Below are 16,370 nucleotides of genomic sequence, written 5' to 3'. Positions count from 1 at the left end.
AAAAGTCGTGGCAAGGCCATGCACTCACTCATTTGCTTAACCAAACATTCCTTGAGCACCTCCTATGCATTACGCTTGGTGCTGTGTGGCAAGAAGCACTGCTCAGAGGCAGGGACATCAGCGTGGGGCATGCAGGCCCTGGCCTGGCAGGGCGGCCACCTCAGGGAAGAAATCAGGAAGCAAGTTGTGCTATTTAGCGTTGACTTTGAAGTCTGCTCCTGGCATCTGGGGAGGGTGGGTGCCACAAGACAGCTGAATGTGTTTGTGGCCACTTCCCAGGGCATGAGAAGCGGCAGAGTCCTGGCCTTCTGGGGACCTGGCCATTGGCTTTGTGAAGGGATGCGGCGGGGGGAGCCATTGCCATGGTGGGGATCAGATCTCGCCGCATTCCTAATTCTGTTATAAAACATCAGTTCTGTTTACTGGCCTTCTGAGGCTCCCTCCTGAGGCTCCCTCCTGAGGCCCTTGCAAATCAAATGCATGCAACTCCAGAGCCTGTCTCTCTCTGTGGCACCAGTGTTTCTGGTGCCACCACGTGCCAGCCTCTTTGGCTGCTCCTGCCTGCCCTTTCTTACATTCCCACCAGGCCTCCCTCTCCACGTGGACATCTGTCCTGCCAGACATTGGGCAGCTGGCATCATGCTCTCCCACTCTCCCATGGACCTGAAGCCCTTGCCTTCCTATTTTGCCCACCTTACCCTTACACAGTCCTGATTTGCCAGCGTTAGCCTCCCCTGGTCGTTGGAACATGATCTTCTCCATTAGCTTCATGGCCACAGCCTTTGTTTTCCTTCTTCTCCTGACTCTCTCTCTGGCTACAAGCCTCAGAGAATCCCCGGCCTAGACTCCAGGGGCCTCTACTCAACACACCCCCTGCACATGTGCTTCTGAGGGGCTGTCTCTGTACACTCCAATGGGACTCAGAGGCTGAGTCCTGGCCTAAGCTGTTCCCTACTGTATCACTGCCATATTTCCCTTCTATGTGGGGGCACTTGTCTGCCTTCCCGGTTCAGCCCTGCCCCGTTCTTCCAATGCCAGTGTGATCTGGCATCGATTTACCCCTACCCTCCTCAGCACCCTTCCACCGTGGAACAGAGCCTATGTCCCTAGGGGTGCATGTGCCTCGGGCCTGCCTTCTGTCTTAGACTCTGCTCTGCAGGAGTGGAGGACACACCTGCTCTGTGCTCTAAACCCCAAGCTCCATTCACGGGGATGACAGAATGAACAATTCCTCTCTGCCGCAGATGCCACTTTGGGGGAAGACTGAGTCCCCTCACCACTAGAAAATTGGGCTGGGGGCAGATTCATGGATAGGGCAGGCTACCAGCTTCCAGTGAAGTCAGATCGTGGGAGGGGAGGCAGATAAGGTTGGAGTGGGATCCGTGGGGAACAGGCCTCTTACAGAGCATAAGGTGGAACATGGAACACATTTCTGGCAGCGCCTCCCCTGTGTTGGCTTGAGAAGTCCCGTCTGCAAGTGGGGAGCAAGTCAGAGAGCCTATGTTGACATTTCTCAGCCTGAAGACCGGGCATGTATATCCTTCAACTTTGAAGTCCCTGGAATACCGATATACCGAGACAACACTCGGAATACCTAAGACCCATGCTGATAAATGGCCTCACTCAGTGTGAGTGGTCCTTATCAGCATGGGTCTTAGGTATCCTGAGTGTTATCTCACTGTACTTGTGGAGTGACCTACAGTCAGAAGCTATCTCTGAAGTCTGGGCTTCCAGCCACAGGACACCTGGCTCCCTCTATAAAGGCTGTGAAGTGGTCTCTGGCTGGAGCAGTGGCCAGTCTGCAGTCCAGGATGAGGGGCCTTGTGGTGTTCCTTGCAGTCTTTGCTCCCTCTGAGGTCAATGCCATCATCAGGTAAGTGTCAGAGCCCAGGGGAGGGCAAGGGCATCTCATCGTCCTCTCTGGGAGGTCTGTCCTTGGTCTTCCAGCCATTGGTTCCCCAGGGAGTCTTGGGAGAAGTGCTGCAAGTTCCCAGGATAACAGCTCCCTGTCAGTCTTGCCTTTGCATGCTGGGAACTTTGCTTCTGTTTACTCCAGCACTTCACAGTGTGGTGAAAAGAACAAGGAGCCAGATGGGCAACCGGGAGGATAGGGCATGGCTCTGGAGTCAAACTGCCTGGGGTTTGATCCCCAGCTCCATCACTAACTTAACTCTCTGTGCCTCAGTTTCCTCCTCTGTTCATAAAACTTGAATAATGGTAGTGTCCATCTCATAGGGATGTTGTGAGGATTATAGGAGTTAATATTTAAAAAATGCTTTGAACGGTGCACACTGTAAGAGCTATATATGCATTTGTTAAACAAAATAAAGTTCTCTATTGTACTAATCTTTTGTGGGTGAAGATCCCAGGTTCTCCTCCCAAAATAATAACTGACATTGATTGAGCTGTTTGCTCCCAGGTGCCAGGCACTCCACTAAGCCACTAATCCTCATGGATTAAGTAGATATTATCATTTGCAATTTACAGATGAGACACTGTTGTTTAGGAAGGGTTCCTAAGGAGGGTCCCTGAGCTGTCCGAGGCTGCATGGCTAGTAATGGAGGAGCTAGGACTTGGCCTCTGTGGATTTGCACTCTTGCCATGACATCACACGGTAATCTGCAGGTGCTCAGGTTTGAGTCTGGTCAAGCCCTGAGCACAGAGAAGCCCCGATTCCTCCCTGGGAAATCTGGATCCCTGGCCTTCGACTGGCCAGGAATCTTTGTGGTAGTCCTGAAAATAAAGTCCCTCCAGGTCCCAGGTGCGCTATCTGCCCCAGCACTTGGGATGTGAACAGCCTGCGAAAATCCATTCTCTCTGTGAGTCTTAACACTGCTGCCATTTATGGCTCTCAAAGCACATCTCAACAGTCTCACGGAGGAGGACCACGTGATTCTTAGAGGTAAAAACGACTGTGGGAATCACTGAGTTCTACTTCTATCTATAGGAGAGGAAACTAAGGACCAGAGAGTTTAAGCCATAGGGCTAGTCAAAGGCAGGGCCAGGAGAATGGCTGGAAAGGAAAGGGTAAACCTAAGGGAGCTGAAGCTCGGAGGGCTTTGGGGAGCCACCCAAGTTGACACAGACAGGGCAGCGCCAGGTCTAGAACCAGTTTCTGCATTTCCTCTCTTGATCTCTTCACTGTTGATCTGCCTCCATCATCTAAAACTCAAGCTCCCCCAGGAGGCCCCTGTGAGACCAGGCTCTGTGCTGAGAAACCCTTTGAGAATTTTCCACTCATCTTAGGGAAAAGCTATCCAGAGAACGGAGAAAGGGGATTGACAGAGGGCAGGATCATTGTCGTAGCATTTGCCAGCATGTGGGAGACACCGTTTTTCACTGCACACAGTGCACTTCTGGTGGGCAGAGACGGTGGTGTCCTTTCCAGTAGTGTCCTCCGTGCCCTGTACAGTGTCTGGCACAGCAAGAATTTGGTGACTGAATGAGTGATAATGTGCTTAGTGCCTTTCAAACCATGGGTTTCAAAACTTATTAGTGGGTTGCAAAATGCCTCTAATGGGTCTCCACCAGCATTAGAAAAAGAGAACGCAATAGAAAATATGAGAGTGCATTGCGGTTAGCAAGGATAGGCATTGATTTTTGAACTGATGTAAAATACATTTCTTACTTTGAGTTATGATTTAAAAAAAGTTTGAAAGCCATTGGCCTGGGGTCAGTGGGCCATTGATCAGAAGGCTGGCTGGGAACAGAGTGTACGGAGTGGTTTATGGAACCCACTTCTGGGAGGCTGGGCAGCCTGTGGGAGATGCACACCCTCCTCACGAATTCTTCCCCGTCTCCTCAGGGTTTCTCTGCACAAAGGGAAGTCGCTGAGCAGAGCCCTGAAGGAGCGCAGGCTCCTGGAGGACTTCCTGAGGAATCACCATTATGCAGTCAGCAGGAAGCACTCCATCTCTGGGGTGGTGGCCAGCGAGTCTCTGACCAACTACCTGGATGTCAGTGGCTCCGCCAGCCTTTCCACTAACGAAGTGGAAAGCGCCCCCAGGCCCCTGCCTCACCACAGCTGTTTCTCTTTGAGAAATCTTGGAGCCTGTGGTAGAGGCAGTCTCCCTGACCTCAGTCAGCTCCACAAGGGGCTGGCCGACCCAGAAAAGGCAGTGCTTCTTCCTGCCAGCTCTGAATGCCACCACCAGGAGGGTCTGAGCTCAGGCGCCTTCCTCACACAACATCCCCCAAGAGTGCACGAACTGTACCCCGGCCGACCATCCCAACCTTGCACCTGCCTTCCCGGCCAGGGAAGTTCTGTCTTAGTCTGGCTCAGCAGGGATGGAGACAGTGGGTGCCATTCTGCAGCTGCCCAGGACGCAGCTGCCAGCTTGCTCTTCCTCCCACCCAGGACCCAGGCAGGAGCGCCCCTGGTGCCTGTTCTTTCCTGGAGCTTGTCTTTCTCTCAGCCGTCACTCTTGCCAGTAAACAACCAGCCTTTTTTCTCTTCTGTGCTCTCATTCCTTATCTAGGTCATCTTCACTGCCCGCCCCCAGCCTCTGCTCTGACAGTGGGGAGAGCTGGCGGGGAGGTGTGCGTGGCAGGGGCCACTTGGGCCGGGACATGGGGTCCACACCTAGCTGATGCCCCACCTCTCAGTCCAGATTATTTTTGCCCTGGCAGAGGTGGCCCATGTCCCACCCAGGCAGGATTTAAGTTTAGGACCCAGGTCTGCTTCTGAGGCTGATTCCAGCAGTGGTTGCAGGGCTTGTGGAAGGATGAGGCCAAGTGTGGCTGGGGGTGGGAGACCAGGTGAGGGCTGGAGGTCAAGAACCCTCTGCGGTATCTTCGCCTTCCTTGAGACACCCAGGTCTCTGGGCAGAAAGCGCAGGGCCTCCACAAGTGCCCCCGCTCCCCGCCCACCATTAACCCATATCCTCCTGCCCCCTGGTGCTGCCACTTCTGACCCAGTGCTGTCTGTCTTCAGTGTCAGTACTTCGGGAAGATCTACATCAGGACTCCTCCCCAGAAGTTCACTGTGGTGTCTGATACAGGCTCCTTGGATCTCTGGGTGTCCTTTGTCTACTGCAACAGTGATGCCTGTCGTGAGTGACCGCCCTCTACTGCCCCAGCCCCTCATGCTTGGATGCCCTGGCTGAGTGGCCAGGGTGGTCAGGGTGGCTGGGGGGAAACATGGGGTGGCAGGACAGCTGGCTCTGACCTTCCCAGCCTCCTGGTTGTGGTCAGCCTCCTCACTCATCCTCCCAACTGACCACACACTGGGAAGATTTGAAAATCATGGGTTTTAGCTAAAAATTAGGGACCTTTATTTAATTTTTTTGTCTCTACTGGGAGCCAAGGCAAGCTGCTTACCCTTTTGGATCCTGAATTTTCCTTTCTATAAAATGGGGCTATGATGTGCCAGTGAGTGCTGGGAGAGTAAAGTGAGAGGTTCTATTACAAATAATGAATACATGCTTAACACACATTAATTATTTATTTCTCCACCAATCCTGGGAGATTGGTGCTCTTTTCATCCCCATTTGACAGATGAGGAAATTAAGGTTTGAAGAGGAAAAGGGACTTGGCTAAGATTACTCAGCTGGTAAAAGCAAAACATCCATGGAATCTTCAGGGGGGGCTTTTCCCTTTCATTTTTGTGCAGAAGCTACGTAGGTAGCACTGGAAGTCAGAGAGGTAGGGCGAGCAGCAAAGAATCATGTTCTTTTTTAAACTGTGGGACCAAGGCCTTAGAGAGAATGGGCTGCTTATTCTCTATAGAGAGAATTGCCAGTATTGAGGCCATATTCTTACAAAGCCTGCTGAGGGGTTCAGCCCTGGCTGGCACCGTGAGTGGTGAGAAGATTCTAAGGGCCCCACTAACTCTGGGTCTGTGTTTCAGAAAACCACCAACGCTCCGATCTGTCGAAGTCCTCCACCTTCCAGAACATGGGCAAGTCCCTGTCCATCCAGTGTGGCACAGGCAGCATGCAGGCTTGCTGGGCTATGACCACTGTCACCATAAGTGAGGCTGCGCCAGCCAGTGCTCACTGTGCCTTTCCCACCAGCCACTCTCCTCCCACACAGTCCGGTGGGCCACACCTCCACTGTGCTGAGGAGCCCTTTAGGTGCTGCCTGCCCTGGTGGCTCAGGAGGTAAGGAAAGGGATTTTAGCCAGCAGCCAGTTGTCGGCTGTCCCTTCCTCCTGCCTCTCCTTCCCGTGGCAGCACGCAGAGCCCCACCTGAGGGCCCTCTCAGGTCCGGGTTCCCGTCTCCCTGATCCTTTTCCATGCATCCTTGACACAGTTAGTTCCGAATTCTGAGCTGGTGCCAGGACTGAGCTCTTCAGTGTCCTATGTATGATCTTATTTTTAAATTTTGTTTTCCCGACAGCCCTTTGAGGAAGGCGTCATTATCCTCGTTGTTCAAATGAGGAAACCGAGGCTTGTGGTTGATAACTCACCTGAATTCACACAGCTGGTGCCGGGGGGAGCTGAGTGTGGGACCTTGTCTCTGGCTCTCTGAGCAGTGCTCTTGGTTTGACCTCACGCTTTGTAAGTCAGAGCAGCATCTTCTTTCAGGTCCGAGAGCACCCGTCCCTCTAGGATAAGGGCTCCCCTTTCCCTTGACTCTTTTTGGCCTCCAAAGTACCTAATACAGTGATAGGCACATAGTAGGTACCCAATGGATGTTTGCTTCTTTCTTTCCTTCCGCATGCACCATCTGACGTGAAAACTCCGGTGGTGTCTCTCAGTGCTGACCACCTTGACTTTCCTTGGCCTCTTCCTTGGGTCTGGCTAAAACCTTTCTTGCTTTGAGTCCAGAAGGGCACAGCCCTTCTCTGTGGACAGTATTTTCCTCGCCGGGCAGGTGCCCACCAGGATGCTCTGCTCAGGCCCCCTCAGGAGTCCACACCCGATAGCAGAGGCCTCAGGGCTGCTTGCTGAGCTGGCCATCAGCCAGGCCTTTGACGGTGAATTCCCCTGCCTGGTCCTACTTCCTCTGCTGGCCTGAGCCACTCACTTTCTTCCCTGCTATTTTGGGTGCATCTTCACTGGAGAGCTGGCCCAGTGCCTGGAACCTCAGCAGTGCTGCAGTGGGCTGCTATCACTCACTATCTTGGGCAGGGGATTGAGGAGAGAGCCTTGGGGTCAGCCCCCGCTTAGTGGTCTCATGTGGAAGCAGGACAGGTGTCCTGACCACTTCGGGACAAGAGGTAGTAGTGGTCAGAGTAGGCTGGTGGGTACATTGGGTATCTGAAGAAGTGGGCAGATTAAGAAAATATTTTGGAGTTAGCACTTTCTTAGCATAGTGCTGATCAATATTCAGTAATCAAACACTTAGTAAATGTCAATAAATGCTCAGTGTTAGTATTAGTTAGTCTAAGCACTGCCTTGAGATGTGAGATGTAGGTATTATTATTCCTTTAAACAGATAAGGGGATTGAGGCTCGGGCGGGTACTCGTCCAAGGTCACACGGTCGGCACATGGCAGAACAGGAGCCTATACCTGGGTCTTGGAGACATAAAGGGTGTGCATGTTCTTTTTTGACTTCCTGCTGCCTCTATGGCTATTTGCTGAGAGGTGTTCTGGGCACAGCTGGTGGGAGGGCTGCAGGCCTGCAGAGAGCCTTGGAGCATCCCTCATTCTGCCCCCTTCTTTGAGCTCAGTCCCAGCTTTTGCACAATGAGCACCAGCGTCTGTGTCTACCTTGTCCTCCGTTCCCCTCCTCCCCTGCCTCATTACAATGATTCCACAAGATCATTGCACTAACTGCCAGGAAAGGAGAGGTGGGTTTTTTTTGTTGTCGGTTTTGTTTTTGTTTTCTGTCTCTTAAGGGCAAATAACTATGTTGCCTCTAAGAGGAAAGGAACTGGAACTGGGATACTGGCTCCTGACCTGGGACTGGCTGCCCCTATGCCTGGGATGTTTCTGTTTCTGGCTGCTGGACCTAGTGGAGGTCATGATTCTCTTGCAGGTCTCCAACATTGTGGACCCCCACCAGACTGTGGGCCTGAGCACACATCTTCACCTGGCTACATCTTCACCTACTCCAAGTTTGATGGGATCCTGGGACTGGCCTATCCCTCTCTTGCCTCTGAGTAGTCAGTGCCCGTGTTTGACAACATGATGCAGAGGCACCTGGTGGCCCAAGACCTGTTCTCAGTCTACATGAGCAGGTAGGAGTTGTGCCCAGCTGGGGCCTAAGTTTGACGTCCTTGTAAGGACTGTCGGCTGAGGAGAGAGTCCACTCCTTGGGGACACTCAAGGGTAGTCGCCAGCATCCAAGCAAACCTTCTCCTTTCCAGGCACATCCAACCTCTTGTCCAAAGGCCCATGATACAGTCGTTTATGCAGCCAGAGTTCACTGGATCAAAATTTGACTTTCCTTTCTGGCATTCAAAAAACAAAGCCGGATCCCACCTCTGCATAGGGGCTTTCAAGTTCTTTTTTCCCAAAGTGGCAGGGCCTCAATAACCATTTGCTAATGTCATTGAGATGCACAGACTTTTAGAGCTGACTCCAAAGGAGTCCAACCTACTCCTTTCACTAGGGAGGAAGCTGAGGCTTGGTGAGGGACCAACACCCTGAGTGGTGGCGGCTGAGCCAGGCCTGGAGCCTGGAGCTCATGCTCCCAGCCCTGTGCTTCCTACTCTACCTCCCTGCACCCTGTGATGATGCAGCTTGGCTCAGACAGAGGGGAGGATGGCAGGGAGGAGAGAAAGGGACCCTCCCCAGGAGAAGCTGCTGGATGGCTGAGGCAGGGGAATGCAGTTAGGGGGCTAATTAGTGCATTCACTCATGCATTTGTTCACCCAGTAGATACTTACTGGGCCCTTACTATGTTCAGGGGCTCTGCCAGAGATGGGGACACATCAGCAGATAAGACAAACTGGCAGTTAACATTTTAGCAGGAGAAGCAGACAGCACACCATTACATACACTATTGTAATCAAACAGTGTGATAAGGGCACTGCAGGGGAGATTTGGGTGTGTCAGAGGCTGAATAACAGGGGAAGCCCCAGCTGAGGGCAGCCAGGGCAGGCTTTGCTGAGGGAGGAGTGGGCACTGTCTGGGGAGAAAGCGTGTACCAGAGCCGGGAGCTGGGATGGGCTGGATGAGTTCTAGGAGCCCAAGGCAGTGCTCCGGAAGTGGGTGGGTACAGTGTATGTTTCCCAGTCACATGTGAGACATGGCCCCAAGAGGAACAGAGGGGATTTGCGTTCGGGTGGCAGTTTCAATCCAAAGTGTAGATTTTGTTGAAAACCCCCTTTCGTACTGGAGACAGAAAGCCCTGGGTGGCGGCTGACAGGGATTAGGCGCATAGGGAGACAGCTGGGCACACCCGAGGGTGGCTGGGGCATAGCCTGGCAGTCCCAGGACCTGTGGAGTGGGTTACTTCCTCTGGGGTCGGGGTGGGGGCTGCAGTGCTCAGGAGAAAGGATGCTGCCGCTGACATCAGAGCAAGCCCAGAGGAGGAGGAGCCAGAGGAGGCCGGAGACCTCATCTGAAGCGTGGGGTAGGGGTGGGGCAGAGGAGGGTGGGCTGGGTCTCAGTGGCGTCCGCCCCAGGGTGGGGCTGGGCACCACTTTTCCGAGCCTCACTGAAACAGCATGCGGCGCCTTGGTTTCAGGAATGACCAGGGGAGCATGCTCACGCTGGGGGCCATTGACCTGTCCTACTACGCAGGCTCCCTGCACTGGATACCCGTGACTGTGCAAGAATACCGGCCGTTCACTGTGGACAGGTGGGTGAGCGGCCACCCTGTGTGGGCCTCAGCCAGAGGCTGATCCAGGTGTGGGATGTGAGGGCCCGGGTGTCAGGCCACCACACTCTGAGGACTGCAGCACAGCAGCTCGTAGGACCACCCATGAGAATCTGAACTAGACACTTCCAAGGTCGGTGACCTTTATCGGTGCTAGTGCCACATATTCACCTGCACTTTATGAACAAGACCAGCTGCCTTTCTGGGGCATCTACCGCCTGCTAGGTGCTGTGCTGAATGACTATATGACTGTCTCATTTATTCCTCACTGGACTAACATTGAGTTTGAACCTCAGGACCACCCCTTGAGGAAGTCAAGGAAGGGGTTATTAATGTACCCATTTTGTAGATGGGAAGCCTGAGTACAAAAATGTTGGGTAACTTGCTGGAGACACACAGCAAGTAAATGGCAGAGCAACAACTTGAAACCAGATCTCAGGCAATGAGTATAGTACTCGCTCTACTCCTTAATGTGGGTGAATTTGTTGTTCTATTGAAGTTTCTGTCCCATGGAAAGTGGGATGTCCTCAATTTAGCCACTGAATTGGAAGAAAACGGTTTTAGGTCTTTTCTCTGGGCTCAGAAAGTACTGGGGCCTCTAGGAAGGGGCCCCAGGGAAGGGGCTGAGGGCTGGGGGCCTTCCCTCCCTACTGCAGATCCTGGCAGGGGAGGGTAGGAAGGACCTGGGGAGGGAGGGCTGGATGAGGCCATCCTGCATATCCTCAGAAGTGTCATCATTGATGGCGTGGTGGTGGCCTGTGACGGTGGCTATTGGGCCATCCTGGACACCGGCACCTCCCTGCTGGTGGGGCCTGGCAGCGACAACCTCAACATCCAGCAGGCCGTTGGAGCCACCGCGGGCCAGTACAATGAGGCGAGGCCAGGCCCCAACGCCCCACAAGGTTGCCTTGAAGTGGGGGCCCCTTCACGCAAACGAGATGATGCAGGGGTGGTGAGGGAGCCCGTTTCCTAGCCGAGGTTGGGGTTTCTCCGGAGGCCTCTGCTGGGGCCTTTGGCTTTGGCTCCATTGCTGTGGGAGCCTCCATGCCTCAGGTAGTGGCTGCCGTCTGACCTCCTGTTCCTCCAGGAGGGGTGCCCTCCCTGACGTGCTGGCCTGTGCTGTGCCCCTTCTTCCTCCTCCACCCCCGTGTCTGTCCCTCTCCCCTCTCCCCTTGACAGCCAAATGCTCCCAGCATCCCTGTGAGCTCTGGCTGGGCCTAGATGGGGAGACACAGAGGCAACCCCCTCGGGTCCCAAGCTTGGGTCTGTCCCTGGGTTGATGACAGCTATGACTCTTGAGAACCATGTCTTGGGACCAGGCCTCACCCTGAGAGCCTCCCTGTGGTCCTAGGTGTAGGCAGGGCCCGCTCCCCACCCCATGGCTCATGGGGTGGCAGGAGGGGTTCTGGGCCCTTCCAGAACCCCTCCAATCAGCTTACTCACTCGCCGCTTCTAAGAGGACCTCCCTTGGTTCTTTCGTTTGACATCAACTGTGGGCGCCTGAGCAACATGCCCACGGTTGCCTTTGAGATCCACGGCAAGAAGTACCCCCTGCCACCCTCCGCCTACACCAGCCAGGTATGAGTCTCAGAGGGGAAGCCCGGACTCCTCCTCCTCCTCCTTCTTCACCAGCTTCCTCCCCCAATCCCCAGTTGGGTCCCTGGTGAGGCAGTGATGGTGGTGATAAGAAGTGGTATGGACTCCACAGAGAATGGACGGGCATGCGTTTGGACCAGCCGGCCCTTCTGAGTGGGCCATGTTGTCCTGGGGCCTCATTTGTGGCCACTTCAGCCTCATCCTGGGAAAAATGGGGAACAGGAGGGGCGGTGCGCCAAGGTGTCAGGGAGGGTGGGGTAGGCAGGTCCACATCTCCCTGTGGGAACCTCCCTCTGCTGCTCAAGCTTCTAAGTCCCGGGGCCTAGAGCTCTGTGCAGGGTTTGCTCAGCTAGCCTGGGCTTTGTGGGGCCCAGCCCTTGGCCCCACTGACCACTGACCTCCACCCCCAGGCCTCCTTTGGCTGGTCATCAGGGCAGTAGGTGCTGAGAGCAGGAGGCAGGGGCTGGGGAGGACGAGAGATGGGGAGTGGGGTCCAGTGCAGGCAACAGGACTGAGGATGCCAGAACCCCACCCGGTGATCCTGGATTATGTCATTTTATGTTTTGAATCTCAATTTCTTCATCTGTTGAGAGATGAATCCAATACTTGTTTATCTGGGAAGGTCATTTCAAGGATAAAATGACGTCACAGAGGAGGAGGAGTTGTGGGTGGGTTATAAATGCCTATCTTTAGGCACAGCAAATGGGATTGGGACCAGCATCATCTCCGCCTTGCCTTCCCCAGGACCAGGGCTTCTGCACCAGTAGTTTCCAGGGTGACTATAGTTCCCAGCAGTGGATCCTGGGGGATGTCTTCATCCGGGAGTATTACAGTGTCTTTGACAGGGCCAATAACCGTGTGGGGCTGGTGAAGGCTGTCTGATTGCATCACTGGCCACGGACCTCAATGTGACCAAACACACACACGCACATAGATGAGATGTGCAGGCAGATGGTTCCCAATAAACACCGCATTTCTGCAAAGCCTGACTTCCCTTGTTGTCACTGGTGCTGAAGCCCTGCGCTGTTGTGGGTGTGGATGTGACTGCCAGGTGGTGTGTGGGCACAGCAGGAACTACATGGTGGGAAGGGTTGGAGGGTGGAGACTACCTGGAGGGCAATGACTATTTCAAGCTCAGGTCAGGGAAGACCAAGGCGTGCCTTACCTACCTGTCCTTTACTCTAGAGCTTTCTGGGCAAAGGGCACAAGAGGGGAGACCCTCGCACAATAAGACTCATTTGTTCCTGGGGAATGAGAGATAAGGGCATGGTGGTGATGTACAGAGAACACTTGGCCCCTGGAGAGGAAGGTTCCAGCTGTATTAAGAGAGGGGCCTCAGTGCTGTTGGAAGAAGTCAGATGAAAGAGTGAGCAGGGAGCATGGGGAAAGAACTGAGTCCTAGGCTGCCATCCACCCTGGGGGAGAGCCACAGTCCAGACTCCCATCCTCAGGCTCAGGGGCTCAGGCCCTGGCAGCGCTCAGAGGGGTGCCATTGCCGATGGCAGGTTCGTGTTAACCTGGCTTTCAGAGGCTGATGTGTTAAAGCCAGATGCCAGTGTTCGGAGTTCCTGTGAGTGCCCAGGCTCACAGAGCCCTGCACATTCTCCTGGGAGAGAGCCACGCAGGAAATCCAAATATTACCAGGTCACACAAGGGGATTCAGGTGGCTTTAGGAAGTTTTTCTCGGTGATGCTACTTTGAGGCCCCTCAGCTACCTTGGGAGGGACAGCTCTTGGGGAGATCACAGTGCTTGGAGTCTGCTTGGCAGGCTCCCTGGACAGTGCTCTGCTGGGAGCTGCATGTGTCTGCTCTCTAGCCCTCCTCCCTTTTTCTTTGCACCCCCCTCTTTAGATAGTCTTTTTCCCATCAGGGGGAAGACAATTGACCAGGCCTTTGTTTTCTAAATCATAGCTAGTCTTGTCCCCTCTGCTTTACCCACCCCAAATATAGTGATCAGACTTTGTCACACCTTTATAGTAGTTCAACCCTCAGAAGGCCTTGGGAAGGGGGTGGGGCCATCTTGCTATCTAGCTCCTGCCCCTACCTCAGGCTGACCGCAGGCCTGCCATGCAAACAGCTGGAGCAGGTGAGTAACGCCCATGTCTCCAGGAGCCGGAACCTGCAGGTTTGGCAGTGACACTTCACAAAGGAGACTGTCCTTCATGAGGAGTGAGGTGGGGGGTGGGAGCAGAGTGGGCTCTGACTTCTTTCTCCCACTGGCAGCTGCCAATGGTATCCGGTTGACAAGCCATCTGGGGGCATCTCCTGGGGCCTTTCTTAGTGGTACCCAAGGACAAAAGAGATGAGGGTCCCGGGGCAGTGGAGATACTGCCTGTGGTGCCTGTCTGGGTTTGCGGCTGTGCAGCCAGCTTGGCCACAAAAGCAGCCCGTTGCCTCCTGCAGGGAAGAGACTGGGCTGTGGGGGTGAAATGGAGCAGGAAGGCTCAGGCTGCCCTTCCTGGGTGAGCCGAGAAGCCTGGTGTGGGATGGTGCAGAGGCCACAGGAGAACATCCCAGGACTTCAAGGACAGAGGGTGGTGCCAGCAATGGGCAGGCCTTGCCGTTTGAATCTTACTGGGCCAGCGAGGTTAGCGAGGTACCAAGGAGTCAGTTTGGCTTTGGGAGGCTTCTCTAAGCCTCGCTGTTCTTATCTAGGACCAATACTGCCTGTTTGCCAAGAACGAGACAGAATTGGGCCACTTTCATTATTTTTACACTTCTTGTATATTTAAAAAAATGCCAAATAGGCTTACAAAAATGGTTATAGATTTCAATGGTTTACATTTAGCAACTGTATTTTAAACACCCACATCCCAACTGGAGATAATGTAGAAAGTCTAAATATGATGACTTTCACAAAGGTGAGGTTTGGACCAAATGGGTCCTGTCTCACCCCCTGCCCCGTTGGCCCTGGTGGTGACCCCTGTCCTGGGAGGGCAGTGAGGGCACAGTGAGGCTGGTGTGTGGGGCAGCTCCCCACTGGGGCTAACTCAGTGTTGCAGCGCAGCACCCCTGTGGCCTCAGCAATGTTCCTGGCTGCAGAGAACTCTCTGCCTGGAATGTTCTCTACTCTCCAACTCCTCTGACTTTCAATCAACCTTCAAACCTCAACTCAGTCTTCAGGATGCTCCTGACAAGCCTGGGAGCTTAGTATCATACCACTTATTTCCCTGTTGGTCTTCATCATGGCCTGTGAGCTTGCTGAGGACAGACATTGTGCACTTCGCATTTTTTTTTTCTTTTTCTTTTTCTTTTTCTTTTTCTTTCTTTCTTTCTTTTTTTTTTTTTTTTTTGAGACAGAGTCTCACTCTGTTGCCTAGGCCGGAGTGCAGTGATGCAATCTCCGCTTACTGCAACCTCTGCCTCCTGGGTTCAAGTAATTATCCTGCCTCAGCCTACCGAGCAGCTGTTACTACGAGCATATGCAGCCACACTCAGCTAATTTTTGTATTTTTAGTAGAGATGGGGTTTCACCATGTTATCCAGGCTGGTCTTAAACTCCTGATCACGGGTGATCCACTCACCTCAGCCTCCCAGGCATGAGCCACCATGCCCGGTCTCGCCTCTCATTTTGATATCATAGGTGCCCAATTCATGGAATGTCCTATCAAGTATTGCAGGGTGAATGAATGAATGAGTCATTGGGTGAGGTCCTCAAGAGTCACACTGCTTTCTCCATCTCCTCTTTCCTCTTGGATCTTTATATCCCCCCTTCCCAGCACACACTCAGGTCCACTCCCCATGTCTTCTCCTTCCCCTGGCTGGCCTAGAACACTCCCCATTCCTTTGCTGTCCCCCTGGAACTCCTCCGTGCATGTTAGAAGAACAAACTGCCACCAGGGCTTTAAGGTTCTGGGAAGGAGTCCACATTGGGCTCTGTGGTCAGGTCTTCTGAGGGCTGTGCTAAGTGGTGAGTGAGCAGGCTTCGGGAAGGGGCCACCAGCACATCCGTGGTTTGCTTGTGAAGAGGGCCTACCTGGAGGCCAGGGAGGAGCTGCAAGGCTACAGGGGCCCCTTTGCAGAGCGGGGCTGACTTGTTCTGGATCTCCCACCAGCCCTATCTGCCAATAAGGTCCAAGCAGTCAGGGGCCGCCGAGGAAGCCTTGGTGGCCATTCACGTCCACCGAGCAGGTGTTGCCCGCTGTCTGTCCTTCTGCCACAGCCACATCCAACACCTGCAGGGCTCGCCTCTGGGAGTTTGCACCCCCTGTTCCCTTTGCCTGCTATGCCTTTCCACCTTCTCTAATCTGTGAAGGGCTCCTTCTCCTTCAAGGCCAGCCTAAATGTCACCTCCTCTAGGGTCCCCACTCCTCCGCTTTCTCATTGCATTTATTGTGTCATAGTTGTTCACTGACACATTTGTCTCTCTGACTGAATTGCTGATGAACAGTGCCTGTGTTCTTCCTCCCTGAATCCTCAGCGCCCAGCAGAGTTCCTAGAACGCTGTGGAGGCTCAGCCAGTGCCCGAGGGTGGCTTATGCTTTGCTATGCAGCACAAGTAATGAGTGCTGAGAGATGCGAACCCACAAAGACCAGGTGTGGACGTGTGCACAAGCACACACACGTGTATACACAAGTACACACATGCACACCCATGCCCTGCCCCTCCCTGAGTAGACACAGACCCAGGCCCCAGTTCTAGAGCCCTATTCCCAGCCCCTCTCCTCCCCTGTCACTCAACGCCTTGCCAGTTCTTATGCTAATGAGAGGAAGCGTTTGGGCAGAGAGAAGCCTGGAAAGGAAGTCTTTGAAATGGAAATGTTATGACAAAATGATGGATTGTTTTCCGAGCTGTGCAGTTTGTTTCTTTCTTGCAGCAGAAGGGAGAGTATAACAGAGACAGGAGTGGCAGAGGTTGCCCATGTTAGCAAGCCCCAGATGGCAAGGAGTGTGGGTGAAACACCCCGGGAACATGGAGCGAGGGGAAACTGCAGAGCAGGCAGAGGGACACGGCCTAGCTACTGTCCAGTAGCTCTGGTCATGGCTGGGGCCCGACTGGCCAGAGCATGCAACGGCTGTCTGGAGGAGGTGGGGTCTGTGAAGACCAGGAGGGACATCTGAC

The 16,370-nt window shown here is 53.8% G+C and overlaps 1 protein-coding gene across 1 annotated transcript; it reads left to right on the top strand.

The window, feature by feature from the left end:
- The first annotated feature begins 1,811 nt into the window (after positions 1 to 1,811).
- Positions 1,812 to 12,291, top strand: LOC100595848 (chymosin-like). The gene is given in 10 exon segments (XM_030823245.1): positions 1,812 to 1,873; positions 3,806 to 3,956; positions 4,934 to 5,051; positions 5,849 to 5,976; positions 7,925 to 7,966; positions 7,969 to 8,126; positions 9,581 to 9,694; positions 10,442 to 10,585; positions 11,191 to 11,290; positions 12,053 to 12,291. Coding segments are annotated over 10 exon segments (1,155 nt in total). The 3' UTR covers positions 12,191 to 12,291.
- The last annotated feature ends 4,079 nt before the right edge of the window (positions 12,292 to 16,370 follow it).

The sequence above is a fragment of the Nomascus leucogenys genome, chromosome 12 (assembly GCF_006542625.1).
Source record: "Nomascus leucogenys isolate Asia chromosome 12, Asia_NLE_v1, whole genome shotgun sequence".
Classification (NCBI taxonomy): domain Eukaryota; kingdom Metazoa; phylum Chordata; class Mammalia; order Primates; family Hylobatidae; genus Nomascus; species Nomascus leucogenys.
This window is presented reverse-complemented; position numbering and strand designations above follow the sequence as displayed.